This window comes from Garra rufa, chromosome 12, assembly GCF_049309525.1.
Source record: "Garra rufa chromosome 12, GarRuf1.0, whole genome shotgun sequence".
In the NCBI taxonomy this organism is placed as follows: domain Eukaryota; kingdom Metazoa; phylum Chordata; class Actinopteri; order Cypriniformes; family Cyprinidae; genus Garra; species Garra rufa.
The window spans coordinates 32709247-32733963 of NC_133372.1; the positions used below are offsets into that span (position 1 = coordinate 32709247).

Genomic DNA, 24717 nt, shown 5'->3' on the forward strand with positions numbered 1-24717 from the left:
CGAACACCTTTTATCTGCAATAAGCACACTTCTTTGGGAGTTATTCCATAACATTTAGTTTTTATATGTGTATCACTGTTCAGAACTGTGCTCGCTAACCATGTGCTGATTAGCATCTTTGAGCTAGGTTCAAATGTCTAAAATTGTAACTACGAAACATTAGGTGAAGTTTTGTTTTTTTTGTGTTATCCCATAAAATTTTCACTACCGAAACAGTCACGAATAAAACATGTCATCATTGTTTTTGTAGTGACAAAAGGGAACACGTTATCTTTATATATGAGGGAAATAAACAAAACTTTAGAACTGTTAGAGTAGTGTTTTAGTTTTCAAATTAAAATGTTATGTTATGATGCTATGATAGTTTTTGGTTCAATGTATATTCAAACTAAAGAATTTTTAAGTTTAAAATCAGTATGACCAACTTCTCCCCTTTTACAAAGAAAAAGTGGATTCAGAATACAACAAATCTCATAAATTACACTAGAAATATTGTTAAAAATGTAATTGTTATTGATTTACTTCTGAAAAAATGTTAAAAATAGTATAAAATAGCAATAAAATATATTTACAATGGGTTATAAATATATCACTTCTAATTAAATTATCATTACTGTGTTTCGGTAGTGACAAATTTGGGGAGAGGACAAATCTTCCAAAACTTCCAAAACTTTCTGAAAATACAGTATGAGAATTAACTTGGAGATTATACAATTTACACACATACAAATTCTTTGGAAAACATTTTTTTCCAAGACATTTCCAACTCTGACTTTGGACCAATTCTGTAGAATGGCCCATATAGAGATTTTGCAAGACAAATGGCTGAATTGTGAGTTGGTTATTCCTCTGATGTGATTTCCACAAGTCATATTACTGGATAACATGGTTGTAACATACACAACATAATTGATAACAATAAAGAAACATTTTTTTTTTAAATCATCAAATGTTAAGTGTCACAAAGAGAATTCTGAGAATGTCAGTTAAATTTTTTTTCTCTGTAGATTTTTTGTTGCCTTGTTCTTTTTCACTTAGAAACTGTATTTAATAGCATTTCATTGTAAGATTAGGTCTCATTAGGTATATGACAGTTTTAAAAATGTGTATATATTATAACTAAAAGGTATTTACTGTAGCATTTTTAGTCTTAGGTTACATGTTAATTCAGGACCATTTCCTACTAGTGTACATATCATTGTAAATATGTTATACATTGGCAATATACAAGGTAAACAACACAGTGCATATGCACCTCATCCAAGCTATTCCATATACACACAGCAGTCAAATCCCAACGTACCACCTCTATATACACAGAGGAATGGCTCACCTTCAAAACACGATTAAAAAAAAAAAGCAGAAAACCAGCTCAACGCATCTCATTGAATGCACAAGAGGCTAGAGTTCCAACAATGTTTAATTATAACATATCTTAAGGACCGTTTCAGTTAGTCAATATCATACAGTAAGCTATGTTTGTATGCTGACACTCATTTCATATTTACAGCTCTAGTTTAAGGGCTTCACTTACACATTACAGAGTTTGGGATCAGTGAGTTATACACACTGTGGAAAGCAGTACGTTCTACATCTAAATAGGAGAAATCCAGATGCAAAGAAGGTCAATGACAGGAACTGATATGGCAGATTGGATCATGTTAAAAAAAAACACCTAGATAATCTACACATAATCAAATCAAAACACATTATTAGAAGAAAAATGACACCATTGTCCAAAACCAATTGAAGCCAATTTCCTCCTCATAAGAAAAAATGCTTTGGTAAATCATAACAAATGAGAAAAAGTCATAATAATGACATTACAATTCATGGTTATGAGACAAATAGTCATTATGATGTCATACAAAAGTTTTAATTTTGATTTCTGATGTCATAATTATGACTTTCATGCAATAATAATGACACTGTATCGCACAGTTTAGTCACAATCTTGTCTTTTTATGCCATAGGTATGATTTATCACTGCATGTTTTTCTTATGTGGCAAAAATGGGCTTCCATAAAACAAACAAAAAAAGATATTTAAAGTTGGATTTTAAAAAACAGCAACAGTTTTGATATGAAAGCCAAGCTTGAACTAATGCAGATAATCCCATTTAAAAAAAAGTGATCAGGCATGAACTGTTTAATGGAATACAACTTAATAAGTTAAGTGTTAGTTTTGCGCACCAGATCATTCAGGATGGCCAAGTGTGAGTCTTTCAGGCCCCAAAAAAAGAAATAATAATGTTTTATTTCTATAACACCATTCTAACACCCAACTTATTCATTATTAAGCATTTCAACCATTTTGAAACGAGACTTCACATTCATAGCCGGGTTAGTTAACTACTGTACATTCACAAAATGCAAGCACGAGAGTCATTACGCGTGAGTTTTTGTGCGTGTGTTCCCTGTTATGAGACCAGATGCACTTCAACTTTGGGGGTCTAACCTCTAATGCAAAAGGATTTATGTATTTTGGTTAAAGATACCTAGAATTCAGCAGAGCATATCATTATCATACTGATCTAAAACATGTCCACGTGGTTACGCTACCCGTTATATCCATATATATATTGCAAAATGCAGACAAACCAATAACGATATTCAAATATAAAAATATATTTTCTCTCCATTCTTAAGCATTTGCGAGTCCATTCTGCGGCGGCAGGTTACGCTAAATGTGAGACATGATCTTCACCAAAACAGCCACAGAAGCACGGACCTGAGAGAAATTACTTTAGATACGACAATAAAATTAAGACACAGAGGAAGAGAAGGGAGAGATGGAAAGAGCGAGTATGTGTGAGATAGCGTCACCAAGAGAGACTGAGAAAGGAGGCGTTAAACTTATCTGCATAGTGTAGTAATCATCTTCCTATTGTGGCCAGGATCATGCAACGAATCATTATATTAGAAAACCCATTGAATAAAATGCAAAATAATTTGAAATATCTGCAAACGAGACAAATATCAACTCAATGCATTAGTGGGAAGATCTATACAAGTATATGCAACGGTGTATTTAATAGAGATGACCGAAGAGACTTCATTTCTGCAGTGCTTCCTAGTCTGTGCAGTCTGACAGGGGCGTCCTATGATGTCACTACTTAGCCCGGGGAGAGTCTGTGATAGGCTATGGGTGAGCGGGGTGTGGTCAGAGCGTGGTAACAATTGGTTCCCATTTGTCACATGAGAGCATTTACAAACACACCGGGACTGACAGTTTTGAGGGGAAAGGGGGGATTCGCTCTTTTGAAAGTATATTTAGTTCCCATTGGCTGAAGGACATGCTCATCATCTGGATGTGGGCTGCGATTGGGAGGAAGCATCTCCAGATGTGTTACTCCACTGGCCCGAGCCCATTCCCGCTAAAACGGCAACAGCCTCTGCCGCACGCACGCTCAGACCGTTAACAGACACTGGAGCCGGGACCGTCACGGGCATCACCAACGCCGATGCTGCGCTCTCATCCACTCCTGCAGCTAAAGGGAGAGAAATGGAAGAAGGATGAATGTTATGCATCAGGAATTTAAGACAATATGTTGGCCAGATAGGAGGCGGATGAGGAATAAATGCTCTACCGAGATATGCTTTTTTCTGCATGGCAGTAACAGGGCAGTCCTTATGGGCCAACAGCAGCTCCTTCAGACGTGTCACCTCAGTCCTCAACAGGGACACTTCACCCTGTCAAGGATATATAAACGATGCTGTCAAAGTAGGCTTATTATCAAACTGAAGTTCATTTTTGAATATACAGGGTTCATACAGATACTGTAAAATACATTTCTAGGTCTTTCAAGGACTTTTCAAGCACTAATTTTTTGATTATCAAAGACTTCAATTAGAGATCTCACTTATGGTTTGATGTTTTCTACTGTTTCGGAAAAGAAAAACATGTGCAAAACCGCTCCGAAGTTCCGATCTGAATCAAATGATTTGTGCTCCGCACTCCAAGGTTCAAATCTAAAGCAAAAGATTTGCAAACCCACTTTGATGTTCCAATCTAAATCAAATGATTTTTAATCCACGATCTGAAGTCCCGAGCTGAATAATAGTTCCCGAGCCATCATTTCAGATCAGGAGCGTGGATTGGGAATCATTCAATTTGCGTAATGTTTCAAGAACCCACTCCGAAGTCCTGATCTGAATCAAATGATTCATGATATGCAAAGTTCGATCTAAATCAACTGATTTACAAACCACGCTCCAAAGTCCTCATCTGAATAATAGTTCACAAGCCATCATGTCAGATCAGGACTCGGAGTGTGAATCGGGAATCATTTAATTTGCGGAATGATTCAAGAACCCGCTTCGAAGTCTCAGTCTGAATCAAATTATTTGTGATACATGAAATTCCAAACTAAATCAAATGATTCATGAAGTCCCGATCTGAATAATAGTTTGAAAACCATAATTTCAGATCAGGACTCGGAGCGCAGATCTGGAATCATTCAATTCGCAGAATGATTCAAGAACCAGCTCCGATGTCCCAATCTGAATTAAATTATTTTTGTGATACGTGAAGTTCTAATCTTAATCACATGATTTGCAATCCACGCTCCTAGGTTCTGATCTAAAGCAAAAGATTTGTGGACCCACTCCGAAGTTCCGATCTAAATCACAAGATTTGTAATCCACGCTCTGAAGTCCCGATCTAAATAATAGTTCACAAACCATCATTTCCGATCAGGACTCGGAGCACAGATTGGGAATCATTCAATTCGCAAAAAGATTCAAGAACCCACACCGAAGTCCCAATCTGAATCAAATGATTTGTGATACGTGAAGTTCTGATCTAAATCAAATGTTTTTCAATCCATGCTCCGAAGTCCCAATCTGTATAATAGTTCACAAGCCATCATTTTAGATCAGGACTCGGAGTGCAGATCAGGAATCATTCAATCTGCAGGATGATTCAAGAACCTGCTTCGAAGTCTTAATCAGAATCAAATGATTTGTGATATGCAAAGTTCAGATTTAAATCAAATGATTCACGATACGCAATTTGAAGGCCCGATTTGAATCAAATGATTTGAGATATGCGATCCGATTGGAGTGCTTTGAAACAGTGAATCATGCTGTGACACAATGGTTTTTAATGTTGAATTTCGAAAATGAATGGCTCTTCTAATTTGATCTGGTTTTTGCTAGTGAATCGCTTGAAATGAAAAAAGTCACAAGTTTGAATCAATCAGAGCGGTTTCAACGTAAAAAACTCAATTGATTAGGTCCATGTTTACATGACACTGTGAGTACTACTACTGGATTAGCTCTATAGTTTTATGACATGACTAAAATAGCCAACAACAACAACAAAAAGTTTTTTTAATTGTATAAAAAGATATGTGATTATTAAAAAATAAAACACTTATTTAATAGATACATTTTCAATAATTCAAGCACTTTTCAAGTACCTCTTCAGAAATATTGCTATTTTCAAGGGTTTTCCACGCCTTAAATTTCAAAAACTCAAATTCAAGTACTTCAAGCACTTTAAGCACCTTGTGTGATCTCTGCTTTAAGGATAGTTCACTCAGAAATGAAAATTCTGTCATTAATTAAAGATATTTTTGATGAAATCCAAGAGCTTTCTGACCCTGCATAGACAGCAATGCAACTGACACGTTCAAGGCCCAGAAAGGTAGCTAGGACATTGTTAAAATAGTGCATGTGACATCAGTGGTCAACAGTAATTTTATGAAGCTACGAGAATACTTATGCTCAAAGAAAACAAAAATAACAACTTTATTCAAAATTACGGAACCACCACTGATGTCACATGGACTATTTTGATTTTGATTATGATATCCTTAGTACCTTTCTGGGCCTTGAATGTGTCAGTTGCATTGCTGTCTATGCAGGGTCAGAAAGCTCTTGAATTTTATCAAAAATATCTTAATTTGTGTTCTGAAGATGAGCAAAGGTCTTACAGGTTTGGAACGACATCAGGGTGAGTAATCATTGACAGAATCTTAATTTTTGGGTGAACTATCCCTTTTTAATATGCAGAGATAACAAGAAAAAAGGCCATTAATAGGTTTATTCCATCAAAAAATGCCTGACCAGCCAGACCCAGCAATAACCAATAGCTGGTATACAAATATATCATTCAACACTCTGTCAGACTCACCGTGAGCGTAACATTAGAAGTAGCTAACTCCTCAGCGCGCTTCTCCAGGGCACTGACCCACACTTTCCGCTTTTGCCGGCAACGGGAAGCAGCGGCTCTGTTCCGCTCAAGAAAACGGCGCCTGCGCTCATCCGGCTCAATATCTGCTCCTCGTCGTCTGCGCCCTCCTTTTGGTGGAGCAGGGGATACCTGCAAGACATTGCATGAGCTGTCACATACATAAAGAACTTCAGCATATAAAATTGATTTGAAACAGAGTTTTACGTGGTTTCAAAAAATATTTTCAAATAAATGCTGCTCTGTTGATTTTTGATAACAGCTGATAACAGTAAAAAAAAAAAAAAAGTGTATACTGATATATAATGCTTTAGTTGAGCTTATTTACTATGAAATACCCTACTTATTAATTTAACAAACCCTATTCAAAATGAACAGGCAAATGCTAGCATCTAACATATGTAACACAGGTATGAGATGTCTGTGAGCACCTGTGGTTGAGCAGGTGATGGTGTCTCAGTCAGATCTGTTTTTTGTATTGGTGCTGGTCCACTAGGACTCGGCTGAGATAGTGCTGCTTTTAGCCTCTAGATGGAGACAGATCCCATACACAAACACAAGGAAACGCCACAACGTTTAATTTAATGCTCAAACCCTGTGTGTTACATTTTTGTAGTTAATTAATCGTTACATAATAAGCCCATTGTTAAGCATTTATACCTAAGTAAACACCGCGTGTGCTAGCGTGGGTGTACGTGTTCGCATTCTCACCGTCTTGGCATCAGAGTGTGTACTGTATCCAGACGGAGAGGAGGAGCCACTGCTGCTCCCACCAATAGGAGGGCCTGGAATCCCTGGGATATTGGGCACTGGGTTTGATGATCTGGCAAGCTATATATACACACACACATAGCAACACAAGCTTAACATACTATAAACACAAAGCATAGACACAAATACAAAACAGATGTGAGCTTGTTTTGAGGGTCATATCGCAAAAAAAAAAAAGATACTATAAAGGTAATAGTAATTACTATTGTTTTGATTTAGGAATGACATCTGTCTGTGGGAGGTGGAGATGTATTATAAAAGTTCATAATCGACTAGCCAGTCGTCTTAAAGACCATCTGTATCAAAAGCAGCTGGACAGAGTGCAGCAGAATGCATGAATTTGGAACTATTTTTAACTTGACATGCTGATGGTGCAAGAAGTTAAAAAAAATGTTAAAAAACAGCACAGAGTGCAAAAACACACATTCCTCCACAAGGGTAGCAGATATTCCACAAATATTTAAGCTAAGTAACTTCCAGTGTTGCTAATGTTAACTACGGTAATTGAAATAAAGCTGTAATAAAAAATATTTGATTGAGCCATTTTTTGAGGTAATTAATGGCCTTTTTTCTTGGTATCTCTGCATATTAAAGGGATAGTTCACCCAATCAAATTAAAATTCTGTCATTAATTACTCACCTTCAAACCCGTAAGACCTTTGTTCATCGACAACGTAACTGACACATTCAAGGCCCAGATAGGTAGTAAGGATATTGATAAAATAGTTGTTGAAACTGTTGAAAAAAGTTATTTGAGCACAAATGGTATTCTCTTAGCTTCACAAAATTAAGGTATGCAGGCAAAGCTCTCGGAATTCATCAAAAATATAGTAATTTGTGTTCCAAAGATGAACAAAGGTCATAGGGGTTTGCAATGACATGAGGGTGAGTAATTAATAAAAGAATTTTTATTAATGAGTTCCGATCTAAAAATTTTATTCTTTTAAGTACTAATATACTAAAATTACTGAAAAAAAAACTGAAAAAAAAAATGTAAATAGAAATAAAAAAAACTAAAAAAGTGACAAAAGCTATAAAAATAAAAACTGAAAACATAAAACAAAAGCCAATTCAAAATATCAATAAATAATATAAAATAAAAAAAACCGAACTAAAGACTTTTATTAAACAAACAATATATATATATATATATATATATATATATATATATATATATATATATATATATATATTTTTTTTTTTTTTAAATCCCAGAAACCTAACAGGTTATTAAAAAAACTGGAACAATACTTACAGAGCTGCAAAATGATTAGTTGCGATTAACCGATTCAAAATAAAAGTTAGTTCACATACTATGTGTGTGTACTGTGTATATTTATTATGTCTATATAAATAAATGCACATACATGTATAATATTAAGGAAAAATATGTTAGATTAATATGTAAAATATTTATATTTATAATATATATAATGTAAATTATATACAAGTGTTTACATACAAATACAGACAATAGATACAAATATTTAAAAAAATATATATACATATGTGTGTGTATTTATATGAGAGGTCGCATTAAACGAAAATTGTCCGTCATTGATGGAAATCAGTGATGGAAAAATCGGAAGCTTGTCCGTCACTTTGACACTGAGGGTGATCTATTGTAACTTAACTGTAATTCCCACCCCTATCCAGTTGGTGTCGAGTGTGCTTCACGGGGTCCAGAACAAAAACGAAAACTGTCACAAATCATTTGCTACGCATTTGATTACGCACAGGCGAGTAGTTTAAGCTACAGTGATCTATCACGGCACAGTAAAGAGTGCCAAAACGGTATATAACGACAGGAACAGAATTTAAACTCTGAGACTTTGTTTCATCAAAAGTAACAAGCACAGAACCTAGTGTATTGCAATTTATTGAATGGGAGGCACACAATGTAAGTGTACTGTTCATTCATCAACTGAAAACAGCATTTATTTTAATTAAAATAGGAAAATTAAAATGATGGGTAATGATAGATTATGACGGAATTTTTACGACTCTGTCAAAATGACGGAAAATGTTAAAGTCTAACGCAACCTCTGATTTATATATACATAATAAATATATACAGTACACACACATATAGTATGCAAACATACATTTTTATTCTGAATCGATTAATCGCGACTAATCGCTTTGCAGCTCTAGCTTACAGCTTAAAGTTCTTTAAATTTACAGTTGAAGCCAATAAATTGGGTGCAAAGTCTATGTTTTTTTGGCTGTAGTGGTCGTGATTGAAAAGGAATAAATTACAGAAAACAAATTCTCTCCACTTAACAAAAAAAATCCTCTCCAAGAATTTGCATCGTTTAATACAAACCCTTTATAGCACCAGCACATGGTATACATATATAGCACAGCATACATGGCAAATAAATAATCAACTAGACTGACTCATGCCATAATGAGCAGGTGTGTGAGATCTCATACCGATATGACTGAAGTCTGCCCTGGACTGGGCAACAGAGGAACAGTCTGACCATTTGGAAGCTGCATCAGCATAGGAAAAGAACCAGACGGCGAGCTGAAAAGAGAGTTACAGAGGTACTATTTTAGGACATTTTTCCTCACGCAGGGTGAGGAAGCAGAGGTGTGAACAACGCTGAAATGACTCATGCAATTAAAAAAAGTTTCTGCTTTACTCCTGAGGATGAACAGAACCAATAACAAAGTCAAGCTAGTGATTTCACTTGATTGGATCAACACCTACAATCAGGGCTCTGAACCGGTTTAAGGAACGAAAACGAAAAACGAAAACAAATGACATTAAACAGGAACAGGAACAAAAACGAAAACAAAATCAATTTTAATCGTTCTGAACAGAAACAGAAACAGAAATTCCAAATTAACCGGTTAATAACGGTATTTTTATCGTTCTCTTTATTATATCAATTTGGCAGACCAAAAACATGAATTCAAATTGTGTGCGCAAATGCGACGGTGACGCATACATACACCGTGAAATGCCCGCGAAGCAGACGTCATAAGCAGAGCCCTTTCTGATGCGACGAGCTTAAGGTTACCAAGCGCCTGACTGTTTCATGTGCAAAGGTATGTTTAGGTTTAAGTTATTGTAGCCTAATTAAAACTTGTAGTTAAAATTGTCTGTTTTAAGTTCTCTTTTGTTTGAGTGAAAATAGCCTATAATAGGCTATGTATATTAGGTAAGGAATAATTAAATCAACGGGTTTTTATCGCAGATTAAGCCGTGTGGGCAGAATGTGAAGCGGATGGTCTTGAAGGGGCTTATTTCGCTATAGTATTATCAAACAAGAAAATTGTTTTAAAAAAATGATTTGCTCATTTGTAACGCGTTTCCAGGCACGGCCGTAGCCAGCTGAGGTCACCGAGGTCTGGCCATTGGTCATTTTTGTATATTCAAAAATAAAATGCCAAGCTCTCTGAATGATTACTAAGCCGTTTAAACCACCTCATATCACACGAGTGTTTGCAATTCATGTTGATGCGAGAAGCTAGCGCAGTGAACGGGGCTTGAGAGCGCGTTGAGTGAGAGCGCGTGTGCAGCCTCCGTTTGTTGCCAGATCCACCTATTATACGTGTATTTTTCCAATTTAGTGTGACACTTTGGGACGTTTATAAAGTGGGAAGTTGAACGTTAGTGTTACTGATATATTAATCTTGTTTAAAAAACACAAGCTTTGAACTTATTTCGGATATCTTTTTTTCTCTTTTTGTAATTGCTTGTTTTTCGTAGCAATATCTGGCAACATTGTACTTTCATAAAAAAAAATCTTCTGACGCTAGGCTATATCAGACAAAGACTATAGAATACCATCTTACCATTTTACCATTCTTAAAAGGACTTTGGCTATATGTAGTGCATTTGAGGGTGTTAATATAGCACAATTTTTTTAACACCTTACTTCGGGCCGCGCTAATTTTCAAACCCTGGTTGTGAACTCGTTTAACGTTACTTTCGGTTTTAAAGACAAGAAGTTCAAATGACACGAACACGGAATTTGGTTTAATCATTTGTAAACATAATGCCAAACATGTTATTAAAAGGCACACACTATCTATCTATCTATCTATCTATCGTGCTGTGTAATAAAATAACGTTATTAACCGGTATTTTTTCTAGAAAACCGTTCTCGGAATGTATTGTTTAATGAGGAACGCAAGAACAGAAACGTTATAATATCGATTCTGCTCGGAGTGAACCGAATGAATTTTTTTTCCGTTTTTAAGCCCTGCCTACAATGTATAAAAAAGGAACACTACCTTTTTGACACAAATCACCCTTTACTCTAGAGTGTTTGTACCTAAGTCTGTTTGATGGAGGGGTCCTGGTGATAACAGAGGTGGGAGAGGGCTGAGTTGGATTCATAGAGTCAAATCCCTGGTGAAGTGGGAGCGAGCCTGGACGCACTATGGTTGGTGTAGGGGTGGAACATGCTGCAGTTCGTGGAGGAACCTCCTGTAAGAATGAGACACATGACAATATTATATGCAGCACCTGACAGTACATACTGTAATCAATCTTGTCACGAATTTAAATTCACCTTGGCTTTCCTCAAGGCAATAGGCTCTTTTGCCATGGCAACTGCATCTTTGCTGTTTATCATACTGGAGGCGGAGTCTGGGCTGTCAGGAGGGGAGGAGTCAATCTCAAGAGGCCCCTCCCTCTCTTTAACCTCTGTAGGTGTCTTAAGAGCTGAAAGCTTTAAGGTTTAAGATATCAAGGTTATTAAAGAAATTCTCTCAAATAGAGCATACAAGTTCATAAACGTTCCTTATTTGAAATCTTACCGTGCCCTTAAGTCTCCTCTCCTCATCCTCCTGTGTTTTGCGGAGATCTTGCTCAAAGGAGCCAGCCAGCTCACTAAACAACCCCACCTCCTCACAATTCTTAAGAAATCGGGTGGGAGTGGGTGTCTGATCTGCACACACACATGTTTTTTGACTACATTAGTGAGGAGATTGCATGGACTTCCATTGATTTTCTACTAGGTTAATGATATTTTCTGTCCACTAACCCAACCCCCGATCCCTAGACCTACCCCTCACAGAAGCATGTGCAAAACACTAGATTGACATCAAAACATGCTATGGCCAAGTCTTTTTTTAACTAATAAGGACCAGTAAAATATCCTCACTAGTGGGTTGTCATATTATTTCTCTGAACACTACCAGTCAAAACTTTCTGAACACTAAGATTTTTAATGTTTTTTAAAGACGTCCCTACTGCTTACCAGAAAAAACAGTAACATTTGGAAATATTTTTACTATTTATAATATCTGTTTGCTATTTGAATATATTTCACAATGTAAATTATTCCTGTGATCAAAGCTAGTTTTCAGCATCATTAGTCCAGTCTTTAGTGTCACATGATCCTTCAGAAATCATTCTCATATGCTGCTTTGCTGTTCAAGAAACATTTATTATTATCAATATTTAAAACAGTTGAGTACATTTGTTTCATTATTCTTTGATGAATAAATATTTTAAAATGTGATTTATTCCTGTCATTTCAAAGCTGAATTTTTAGAATCATTACTCGTCAGATGATCCTTCAGAAATCATTCTAATGCGCTGATTTGCTGCTTAAAAAACATTATTATTATGATAAAAACATCTGAGTAGATGAATGAACTTTCTTTGATGAATAGAAAGTTCAGAAGAACAGCATTTATCTGAAATAAAAAGCTTTTGTAACATTATACACTATACCATTTAAAAGCTTTGAGTAAGTATTTTTTGGGGGGGAAAGAAATGATAAAAATCAACACTTTTATTTAGCAAGGATGCTTTAAATCAGGGGTGGAGAACCTTGATCCTCGAGGGCCGGTGTCCCTACAGAGTTTAGCTCCAACCCTAAACAAACACACCTGAACAAGCTAATCAAGGTCTTCAGTATACAGGTTGGTACTTTTTTTTTCAGGGTTAGAGCTAAACTCTCGAGGATTCCCCACCCCTGCTTTAAATTGATCACAAGTGAGGATAAAGACATTTATAATGTTACAAAAGATTTCTATTTCAGATAAACGCTGTCCTGAACTTTATATTCACCAAAAAACATGGAAAAAAAAAATCTACTCAGCTGTTTTCAACTTAATAATACTAAAAGCAAAAACAGAATATTAGAATCTTTTCTGAAGGAAAATTCAGCTAAAATTGGCAGAAATAAATTACTAACTAACTTATTAACTGCTGTATCATTAGCAAAAGAAGAAATATATAACAAAATTTTGACTCTTCTGTCGTCTGACACTTCAATTGCTTATGCTCTTTAAAGCAGAATAGATTTTGCCTTATTGATTACAATACAAAAGAACTATACTGTTGGAATCACTCCCAGAATGACTTTTTGACAAAACATTGACAGCCAATCAGAATCTACCAGACTTTAAAGAACTGAAACTTCTAAGGAAGTAGATGACATAACTTCAGCATGCGCTTATAATAAACACATTGTTATTGTTCTAGGTGTGAGCAGGCCCTGACACCAGACCAATCAAAATGATAATTCATCTATGTAAGATCACAAACCTGCTATGATAACCGTGTCTGTTCTAGCTTGTCCGAACTTCAGCGTCATCTCATGCTTATGTTTGTGCACTGCCAAATGGTCCTCGTTGGTGAACCTCTGCCATGAGAGAAACATCAACAGAGACACATGCATTAACCCACAGCAAAGTTTTCAGTCAATTTGCGTCTCGTCCTAATTCAAATCCGATGGAAGCCAGAAACAGAAGAGCGCTGGATGATATCAGGCCATCTGTTGTTTTGATGACGGCTTATGTTATCTAGTTATGCAGTGCTATGGGAGCCTCTTACAGTTGCTCTGTGGAAGCAGGGATTAAAACAGCTGGTGTGACTTTAGAATAAAAGTTTGGGGCAACAATCTGTCACTGGCCCAAATATTTTAAACACACACCGCATACAGAAGAACAGGACTGTCATAAAAAGGAGGATTTAAGAGTGACAATAGAAAATAGCTCTTACCTGTCCACAGCCTGGGGCAGTGCAGACAAAAGGTCGATCGTCTCCCATTTTAGATCAACTACTTCCTGTGTCACTTCTAAACACCATCCAGAAAGAATAGTTATGATTTATCATAAGAGACCTTAGACTTTTCAAAAACATTTTTCTATTCGTTTCAACTTATTTTTCAGCAACCATGTGACCATAACGCCTCTATTTAAAAGAATTCCTCCCAAACTTTGCATTTGAAATGCTGTACAGTCTCTTGACAGATGACAGGAATCCAGACTACATTGCAGCACAGAGGCCTGCTGAGTTCAACTGATTGCATAATGTACATGACGATTACACGATAAGACGCTTTCATTTGCCTATTGTCTGAGATCATCCCTGTTTAAAGAACATTTCCGCTAAATTAAACTCGCTTCAACCCAATAGCTTTATCACACCAACACATACCGCTAGCTAGCATGCGTTTCCTCAGTTACGTTAAGCCATTCCAGAATTATCTACACCATAAAACTACTCGACGCTAGTATGTAATAAAGCTATTACAACCGTTTGAACAAAACAATAACACGTCGGAGGATTTGACCTAACTCTTAGCGCGCTGTGTGTTTCGTTTAAAAGGTTCTTAGCGATGTCCGATTCGTGAACGAATCGTTCTTTTGAATCGGATCTTTTCAATAGATTGGATGAATCGGTTCACGAAAGCAGTTCAAACGATTCGTCCACGAATCTTAATGAATGAACGAACTGACAGTAGGAGCGTTTCAAGTGAACCCAAACGTAAAATAACTTGGTAACACTTTACAATAAGGTGTATTAGTTAATTACGCTAGTTAACATGAACTACGAATGAATAATACTTATACAGCATTTATTAGTGTTAGTTTATGTTCATTTCAACATTACTAATGTACTATTAAAATTAAAAATGCTTGTTAACATACTTAATGCACTGTGAATTAACATAAACATTAACAATGATTAATAAATGTATTGTTTGTTGTTCATTCATGTTAACAAGAGGACCCCTTGAAAACGAGATGTTTCATCTCAAGGGGTTAATCCTCGCAATAAAGATATGTTAATAAATAAAATAAATAAACTAATGGAATATTATTGTATATTATTGTACCAATAACTTTAACTGCTAAATTAGTGGAAATGTAACAATTAAAATATATGACCCTGGACCACAAAACCACTCTTAAGTAGCACAGGTATATTTGTAGCAATAGGCAAAAATACACTGTATGGGTCAAAATTATCAATTTCTTTTTTATGCCAAAAAATCAGTAAAAAAAAGTAAAGATCATGTTCCATAAAGATATTTTGAAAATTTCCTACCGCAAATATATAAAAAAAAATTTAAATAGTAATATGCATTGCTAAGAACTTCATATTTTCTCAAGATTTTCAAATAGTTGTATCTCAGCCAAATATTGTCTTATTCTAACTCAAAATTATCTTAATTTCCAAAAACTGACCCTTATGACTGGTTTTGTGGTCCAGGGTCACATATATTGTGTATGTCAGCTTTATCAACACATGTAAAAACGTTAGTAAAATAATGTACTTATAAAATACATATTTAAGGTTGTAAAAAGTGTTGGTTTTAAACAACAACTGAAATAAGACACACTACTTTTTTAACCAATAACTTTAACTGCTAAATTAGTAGAAATGTTACAACAATATGTGACCCTGGACCACAAAACCAGTCTTAAAGAGCACAGGTATATTTGTAGCAATAGGCAAAAATACATTGTATGGGTCAAAATGATCAATTTTTCTTTTATGCCAAAAAATCAGTAAAAAAGTAAAGATCATGTTCCATGAAGATATTTTGTAAAGTTCCTGCCATAAATATATAAAAAAAAAATTAAATAGTAATATGCATTGCTAAGAACTTTATATTTTCTCAATAAAATTTTATATTTTCTTTTTTTTTGCACCCTCAGATTCCAGATTTTCAAATAGTTGTATTTCAGCCAAATGTCTTATTCTAACTCAAAATTATCCTAATTTCCAAAAATTGACCCTTATGACTGTCAAACCAGTCATAAGCGTAAATTTGTCAAAATTGAGATTAAGTATCTGAAAGCTGAGTAAATAAGCTTTCCATTGATATATTGTTTGTTAAAATAGGACAATGTTTGTCTGAGATACAACTATTTGAAAACCTGGAATCTGAGGGTGCAAAAAAATCTAAATATTGAGAAAATCGCCTTAAAAGTTGTCCAAATGAAGTTCTCAGCAATACATATTATTAATCAAAAATCAAGTTTTTATATATTTATTGTAGAAAATTCACAAAATATCTTTATGGAACATGATCTTTACTTAATATGCTAACGATTTTTGGCATAAAAGAAAAATCGATAATTTTGACCCATACAATGTATTTTTGGCTATTGCTACAAATATACTCGTGCTACTTAAGACTGGTTTTGTGGTCCAGGGTCACATATTGTGTATGGCAGCTTTATCAACACATGTAAAAACGTTAGTAAAATAATGTACTTCTGAAAAACACATTTAATGTTGTAAAAAGGTGTTGGTTTTAAACAACAACTGAAATAAGACACTACTTTTTTAATAATAAAATTTTGAAAAAAACAGTGACCACGACATGACGCAATTACGTGACAGCGTACGTAATATCTGAATCATTTACCCATTTTTTAAACCAACTGTTCAAAAGAACCGATTCGCGGAAACGAGTCGGACTTCCCATCACTAAAGCTAAAGGCTAATGCTAACTACACATGAGCCAACAGGCTGTAACACCCTATTTACACCACAAGCGAGCGACGCGAAGGGACAAAGCAAGAACACTCCCATTATATTAAACGAAGCTACAAAGGCAGCGCGCGGAGATTATAATCGATGATTATATGGGAGTGTTCTAATTGTGTCGCGTCTCATGCAGTGTACACACGGTGCTCATGACACCTCCGTCGTTCCCGCGACCAGTGCCGCGACACTTGAAATCGCTAATTGCAATGCATCAGATAATCCAAATGTGTTGCGTGTCACCTGTTCATCAGCCAAGGGTTTCAGTGTTTACAAACTTACCCTGCTCCTCCCTCTCTCGCTCGTTCCCTCTCTCTCCGCGTTCCCACCTTTGGAACTCCTTCATCCAGCTAGCTCGCAATATGCAAATCTCGCGATAGGTTGAGGTAATACTCAAAACCAGATTAAAGGCGTTACGTAACAGATTTGGAGACGTGATGAAAAATACACTGCTCTAGTTTACACACCCAACGCGTCAAATGAAAACAGGCATTACAGAAGGACTTGACAATAAAGTGTCATTTGTTAACATTGCTTGACGTATTAATAAACAAACGAACAATGAACAATACATTTATTACACTATTAATCTTTGTTAATGTTAATAAAGATACAGTTGTTCATTGTTTGTTCATCATGTTAATTCACAGTGCTTTGACTGTTAACAAACTTGTGATTTTAATAATGCATTAGTAAACGCTGAAATTAACAAGGCAGAAGTATAGTTCATTCTTAGTTTAACTAATGTAGTTAACAGTATTGAGAAAAGTTACTTTACTTACGTTACTTACTTTTTATGGAAAGTAACATAAGTTACTTTTTCATTACTTTTCAAATCTGGGTGGGGCTTATTATTAAATTATTAAAACATTTAAGGAATATTTATTAGAAAATATTTACCAGAGAACTGGTAAAACTGGAAAAAAAATCATTTAAAAATCAATTAATTATTCAATAATTTTGATTATAATAAATTTAATGAAACCATTAAAATGAATCCAAAAAATGAATGGAAAACACAGTTTGGTAAAATAAAATAGTGCTGGGCACCAATTAATCCCATCCAAAAAAGTTTGTTTATATATGTAAATATAAGTGTACTGTATAATTATTATGTGTATACAAAGACACATACAAAATATATTTTGTAAATATTTACGTGTTTAATTAGACATGATTTTTAATTTAACCCTTAAACAGTCTAAAAAATTAAAACGCAACACCCCCACCCCAAAAAAAAAAAACATCTCCTAGAGGTTGTTCAATAATAAAAATCCAACACAGATTAAAATCATTTTATCATTTATTTTTTTCTTCCATTTCCTTTAGCATTTTTTTTTTTTTTTTCATTGAACATCTACAATATCATCCAAACACTTCACTCAGCAGTTGCTATGTCTACCCCCCTAAAGAATTAAAAAGAAAGGGTCAATACTTGTTTTTCTTTTTTCGTTTTTGGCTAAAGACTTGCTACTCATAACTGCACCATTTCATGTCTAAAAAGCTTACAGCCTACACAGGTTATAAGATTAGCAACAAAAACATAATACATTTCATTTCACCAACCAGTTTATGAATCAAATCCATTAATTCAGATAAAAGAATAAAAAAATAAAACCAGGTCCACTGATTTTTGTAGTTTTTTTTCTCTAATTTTAGTGGCACAGTTTCTACATAATTTGCGCCAGAGAATAATATTGCCAAATATAGAAAATAACCTCAAACTAACACACATATGTTAGGCCAAGAAAGCCACACTAACGAAAGTTAAAGAAACAGACAATTTAAAACAAAATAAATTAAAACTGATGCATGAACTTTCCCTCCGTTTTGTCTAATAAAACAGTCAAATAAAAAGGGGATTTTGAACAATAGGACACCTTTATAAGGTTCTACACACACAAGTTTCATAAAACTAAAACATACATCATGATTAACCACTCACTCATTAAACAGTGGCCCTGCCCATGGCAGAATGATAAGAGAGGAGTGAGGGAGGAGCTACTGCATTTAAACAGCACTTCCTGAGATTGTCTCTCTGCTGATTTGACTTTGGTCTGGATCTGTGCACAACCCATCCATACATGTTAATGAGACAATAAGAAGGGGAAGAGATTGAACAACAAATTGAGGAGAGAATCATGCATTACAGTGTCACTGATTAAACATTTCTTTAAAACATTCAAATACACATTAACTGAAACTTAAGACCCCTAAACAGTAATGTGGTTACTGTATTCAAAAGGCTACGAATAAAAAAAAAAAAAAAAATCCTGCAGTAAGCATTGGACAAAATTAGCAGTCATACACATCACCAATTTCCTCTGAGGTCCTGAGTTCCCTCTCGTTTACCAAAGTCACATGAGATTGGATGACAGGTACATTGTGAGTGCTGTAGCAGGTATATTACATGTAATCATACCTGAAATGTACAGGCATAAATGCAAGCGTCACATACATATCATTAAACAAACGTAAACTGACTCGATATCACAGACTGGACATGAATAGCGAATTCTGAAGCAGCACTAACTCTGAGAGCATAAAACCCAACCTGATTACTGTCACCAGCATCTACAGCAGAAGGAGGAGGAAACAAAAAAAAAAAAAGAAAAAAAAAAAGAAAATTGTCAAAAGCAGACACCGTATCACTAATAAACACTAACAAGACTTGCACTCCCAAGGGAAAGGAAGACAAACAGTGGTTTTGCTCACCTACACGAATGATTTCTATTCACTCTTTCAGCAAAGCAGCTTGATCTTTCGGTTACTGACAGACCCAGCCTTCAGAAACACTGGACATCACAGATGACACCGTACGACATTATACAGCACGACACACCAACTCAAAAATCACCTTGAATACACACCGCTATATTTCACCGTATCTTTTTTGTCAATGGACGTCTAGTACTATTTCATCCATTCGTCATGACAAACGTCTTTCAAACCTACACATTTCCCTCTTCCTTTGTCTAAACATACACTTGTCTTCCAGTTTTAGACCAGGGGTGGGAATCTTTAGGCACCTCATGATTTCATTTTGATTCAGTCATGAAGCAATTACAACACAATGTGCACAATCGATTCTCTTTAGGCTTACGAAATCATGTGAAATCCTTAATACCTACTTAAGTTATCTGAAATGACAGGTTTCCAGCATTTTCAGGTCAATAAATCATTAGAAATCTTTTTAGCAATCAATAGAAATGATTTTAAAATCAGACTCATCACATTACAGTAATTTCTAGCTGAAGAATTAATTATGATATTACTCACTTTTCCAAGTGATTTCCAAATCACTTATGAAATTCCCTGGTCTTCCAGGACCATGGGAACCTAATGTATTAATATCAATTTCATCTTGCGCACATTTTAAATAAATAATAAAAAAAGTTATGAATCAGTGTGCATCGATCATTTTCAAAAGCATCACAGCTGAATCAAATTTTTCCCCAGGCCATTTATCCACCTTATTTTTCCTGTAAGAGCGAGCACGGCCATTTGTAAATTTAATGTGTCTGGTTTCCAGTCTCATCCGCTTCCAGACGTTTTTAGCTCTACAAAACAGCTATTTTGCTTCTTGATATTGCAAACTGGCGTCTTCGCATATTATTTCAATGTATTATCCTAATTATGAACAATGGATTGTATTGGAAACGCTTTTACCGTTTGCTGCACTGTTATTCTTCTCGTTTCCCACATTACCAGAAAACAGCTTACGTCAGCAATGAAAAATAAGGTGGATAGGACTGGTGCAAACATACTAAGTAGTGAAAACACACACACAGGTGACTTATGGACCGGTGGAAGTGTTGCCATGCTGTCTTTGTGATCTGTTGCATATGAACATGTGCTGGCTTGATTTCTCACCAACAGTACTACTATCATTTATAGATAATATTATATATAAAAAAAGAAAAAGGTACAGCATTGTACACTAGTGCCAGGACCTTCAACACTCCAAGTAAAATCAAAACTCAAGCTAATTAATTGCTGTAAATCACAGACAACACAGGAAGCATAGCCTCCATTTCTCCTTTCAAGTGTAAGAGGTTCTTTCGTCTTCCTTAAATTCCTAGTTTTCTGTATTTTTAAGGATAAGCTTCCCAGATATCACAGTCATTTGGGAAGCAGAGGGTTCTTCGACACCACAGTGCGACAGTCCAGTTTTCATATGTAGATTTATATATAGATATATTTATATATAGATTTATATACTCTTACTTTTTATATATATTTATAAGTTGTGTATCTAAGTATACACATAAGTGTGCACGTGTTGTGGGCATACGAGGCATTACTTTGGCGATCTTGGTGGGATGTTTTGTTCTTTTCCACTGCGTCTGTTGTACCCCGTCTGTGGAGAGGAGCGTCGACCCTGTAGGGGCCGTCTCTGTTGCTCTCTAAGCTTAAAACCTGACCCTCTAGGGCCATTACCACGTTGGTAGCCAGTCTGTTCTCTGGATGTTCGACTCTCGTGTCCTTTCTCCAGTTTCTCCCCGGGGCTGCAGCGGGATGAGGCGGGGCCTTCCGCTTTGTTGACGCGAAGTTCACGTAGTGGTTGGTTTGTGGTGGGAGAAGGGGTGGGACTGGGGCTGGGTGGGGCTGCCGGTGCAGGGGGAGGGTCTTTCGGTGGTCTTTGACACACCTCCGCATAGCTCAGCTTCCGAGGCTCCTGAGGAGATTCAATAAAACCTTTAAGTTAACAGAGAAATGGCCATTCCGACCTTCAGATCGGAACAAGCAACAGAAACACTTATAATTTACCTGGACAGTTGCGCTTGTTGGGACAGGTGGCGTAGATGTAGTACTTGAAGTGCTTGATTGGCTGCGTGAAGGTTTGGGGGCAGGAACAGGCTGGACGTGCTTTGTAGTCACTGCTGTAACGTCTGGTGGGGTTTCAGAGACAGGAATCTCTTTCTCAGGTTTTTTCACTTGATGTGACGCACTGTAGAGAGAAATGTGATTTAAATCATTCTGCTTCTACTCATACAACTGTTCATTTAAGTGCTTTTTTAATATTACATTGTTTTTTTGTTTAGCAAAATGGTGTTAATTTTATATTTAAAGCATTATCAATTAATAAATATGTATTAAAATTAAGACTTGTATGGCTTGTATAATAACGTAAATTGTGTCTTTTTTAGAGTTACATAGAAAACTCATGAACGATTTATGTAACAAAATAAAAATCCACATAATTTTATGCATATTTTTGACTATGGGGGCACGATTATTTTGATTACATGAAATGGTTGCACTTGGTGAGCTACTGGCGCTACCAGTGTTGTCACGACACCAAAATTTTGACTTTAATACGATGACTAAACTATCTTGATACTACTACTGAACCAATACGACTACAAAAACGTCAGGATAAAACAACAGAAAGAGTTTTATTTCTTAATTTATTTATTTTTAATTCCGTTTTAATTATTCTGGATTGTGTTTTAATTTAAGAAAAGTATAAATCGAAAAGCATGTCGTATTGAAATCATGAAACTCACACAATTTAATAAAAGTTTATCAAAAACGATATTAAGGTCCTGTGAAATACATTTGATTATTTTTCTCAAATCATTTTATTTTTCTTAAATTCTGTGAATTATACCATTGTCTGAATTCCATTCGAATAGTTTCATTACATTTTAATAATCAAAAGCATGTCTAATCAATTTATAAAAGATTAATTCTTTTATAAGAAACACTGCGTCGTGTATTTACAATTTTTTGGTAAATAAATTCTGGTAAATAATCCTTAAATATTGTTTTATTAGTATTTTAGTAGTAGAAGTAGCACTGTCATTACATTAGGTAATATTTGTCAAGTTAAATCGACCTTTTATTTATTTACAGGTTGCTGTGAAGACCTGTGTGTTTCGGTTTGTATATGTATCCGTTTTCACTCATTTAGTTACCTTCAGCGCGGTTTTAGAGATTCATGTACCTATATATTAAGTTTCTAATACATATTTCAGTAAGAGACATTCACATTGTATTACGCCATGCAAGTCTCCATTCCAGAGTTTAATATCCTATTGTACATGTATGTGTGTTAGGGGTGTGCAAAGCAGCCGGTATTTGTATCTGTATTTGTATTTGTTGAGAGGGGAAAAGTATTTGTATTTGTATTTGTATTCGAGTAAAATTCAAAATAAGTGTAAAAATCCAGTTTTTTTTTTGTGCGCTTAACTTTTAATTTACGTTATAGTGTAAGTATTTTGTAATTATATCCATTATAATAATTATTGATATGCAATATTGGTTAATGTTTTTGAATATGCAACAAGGAACGTCATTGAAAAAAAAATAACATGACAACCATTACCTCATCCATGGTTAAACCAACTAATAAAATACCATTATGAACATTATGAACCCCACCATCACCAGTCCTTGTTGGAGGATGCTGAACAGACAGAATAAAAATAAAAATAAAAATGTTCTTCTTCTGAAAGAACTTATTTCTTGTGGCGTCTGCCGTTGCTAAGCAACCATGACCTGATCACTCAATGACGACTCGGAAGTTTCAGCAAAGCATAAATGGATTTCCAGTATTAAAAATCGCTTGCATTAGCTTTGCTATTAAATGTATTTAAAAATGGTTATTCATGTACAGATATGATCAGCTGTTCCTCCAACTTGGCTGTTTTTTCAACGGTATAAGGGAAAGGGTGAAGCTGATTTGTTGGTTCTTGTCATATGACCTGCGTGCGCATGTGGCATTCTGAAAAGTTGAGATGTATTTATCCAAAGATTATAGAATATTTATCTCGATGCAGCGCGGACGCGCCTGGAAAAAACGAGCGCGTAGCACCGTGTGAGCGTTGCTTTCATTATAAGCGCGCATACCGCGCTTCTACATTTGAAATAACGACGAACTTTAGCGCGCATTTGAACGGCCCCTAATAGAATAATCTCCCGATCAAACTCTGCTTCCCAAAGTTAAAAACCCAGTTAAGGTACAGAAATATATTCATCAAAAATAGTGACGCAGTGAAGTCTTTTTTCACCCAGCTGAGTCTTCTCTGTTGCTGTGTGGATCAGCCTGTGTCAGTCACCTCTTTTAACAGTTACACTGACTGCGGTCTCCTGAGGAAACGCAGCTTTTTTGATAGAAAGTTTTTCTTGTTCCCGAATACAAATATTTATTAAGGTATTTGTTCGAAATAAGTATTCGTTAAAAACACGCTATTTGTGCCTTTCCAAATACCGTATTCGGGTTCGGCTCCACCCCTAATGTGTGTACCTAGTGCTAGGCGTGTCCTGTTTTGTGGCAGGAAGCTTTGGCGCTGGAGTGGAGGGTACTGTCGACTGAGCTTCCACTGGACATGTTCCAGGATCTTGACTGACATCTTGCTTAGCTGTTTCCGGCTAAACAAACACAGAAAAATGGTATCTTTACTTAAGTTATATCTGAGATTCCCTGTGAGCACGCAAAACAAATGTAACTGAGAATCAATGGGTACAGTAAGTAGTTTCTTCTACCTTTTCCCTGCTGATGCCCTTAACTACATCTGCCATGCGATTTTCCAACACAGACTCCATTTGCACAGTCACACCTGGCAGACGACTCGGCACACCTCCAGGCAATGGGGGGAAGTTAGTGGTTGCGAGGTCAAACTTAGCGGGCGGAGCTTTTACTTCTGATTCAGGATTCTGCCTCTGTCATACAAAATGAGAAGTTCAAACAATTAAGCATGAATGGAGAATAAAAATTAAAGCAGAGCCATGTGATAAACGTTTAGGACTTACCGTTCTTTCATCTTCTCTTCTCCTCCTCATGCCACGATAGCTTCCTCTCCTAGATACATCACAAGTCGTTAAATACACTCCTATTAGCAAACCTGTCACCATACAGTGAACACGCTCAACAGATGACCCTCAGATCTCATAATCTTACCGCTCATTGGGATAGGAGTGACAAAGACTTAAAGGAGGGACAGAGAGAGAAAGAGCAGGAAAGCAAAGGAAGAGATAGAAGTTTTTAGAGA

At 35.7% G+C, this 24717-nt stretch overlaps 2 protein-coding genes across 6 annotated transcripts in view; both read right to left on the reverse strand.

Moving 5' to 3' along the window:
- Positions 1-1402: 1402 nt before the first annotated feature.
- On the reverse strand, positions 1403-17095 carry atf7b (activating transcription factor 7b). 3 transcript variants are annotated; one of them, XM_073852165.1, is made up of 12 exons: positions 17003-17095; positions 13940-14015; positions 13484-13580; positions 11743-11873; positions 11496-11654; positions 11256-11410; positions 9403-9496; positions 6907-7026; positions 6627-6722; positions 6139-6327; positions 3590-3692; positions 1403-3490 (listed from the first exon to the last, which is right to left on the reverse strand). In XM_073852165.1, the coding sequence occupies exons 2-12, from the start codon at positions 13985-13987 to the stop codon at positions 3303-3305; spliced, it is 1380 nt and encodes a 459-aa protein (XP_073708266.1). In that variant the 5' UTR covers positions 13988-14015; positions 17003-17095; the 3' UTR covers positions 1403-3302. The 3 variants fall into 3 exon arrangements, with proteins under 3 accessions (XP_073708266.1, XP_073708267.1, XP_073708268.1); XM_073852166.1 differs by lacking the exon at positions 17003-17095 and adding an exon at positions 14378-14597; XM_073852167.1 differs by lacking the exon at positions 6627-6722 and having other exon boundaries at positions 17003-17091.
- A 910-nt stretch (positions 17096-18005) lies between these two features.
- larp4ab (La ribonucleoprotein 4Ab) overlaps positions 18006-24717 on the reverse strand; it is a 28400-nt gene continuing 21688 nt past the window's right edge. For all 3 annotated transcript variants that reach the window (XM_073851496.1, XM_073851495.1, XM_073851497.1), the window contains 5 exons: positions 24479-24527; positions 24212-24388; positions 23973-24097; positions 21491-21671; positions 18006-21398 (listed from right to left, as the gene is read on the reverse strand). In XM_073851496.1, coding sequence (XP_073707597.1) covers positions 21021-21398; positions 21491-21671; positions 23973-24097; positions 24212-24388; positions 24479-24527 — 910 coding nt within the window. In that variant the 3' untranslated portion in view covers positions 18006-21020. The remainder of the gene's footprint in view (positions 21399-21490; positions 21672-23972; positions 24098-24211; positions 24389-24478; positions 24528-24717) is intronic.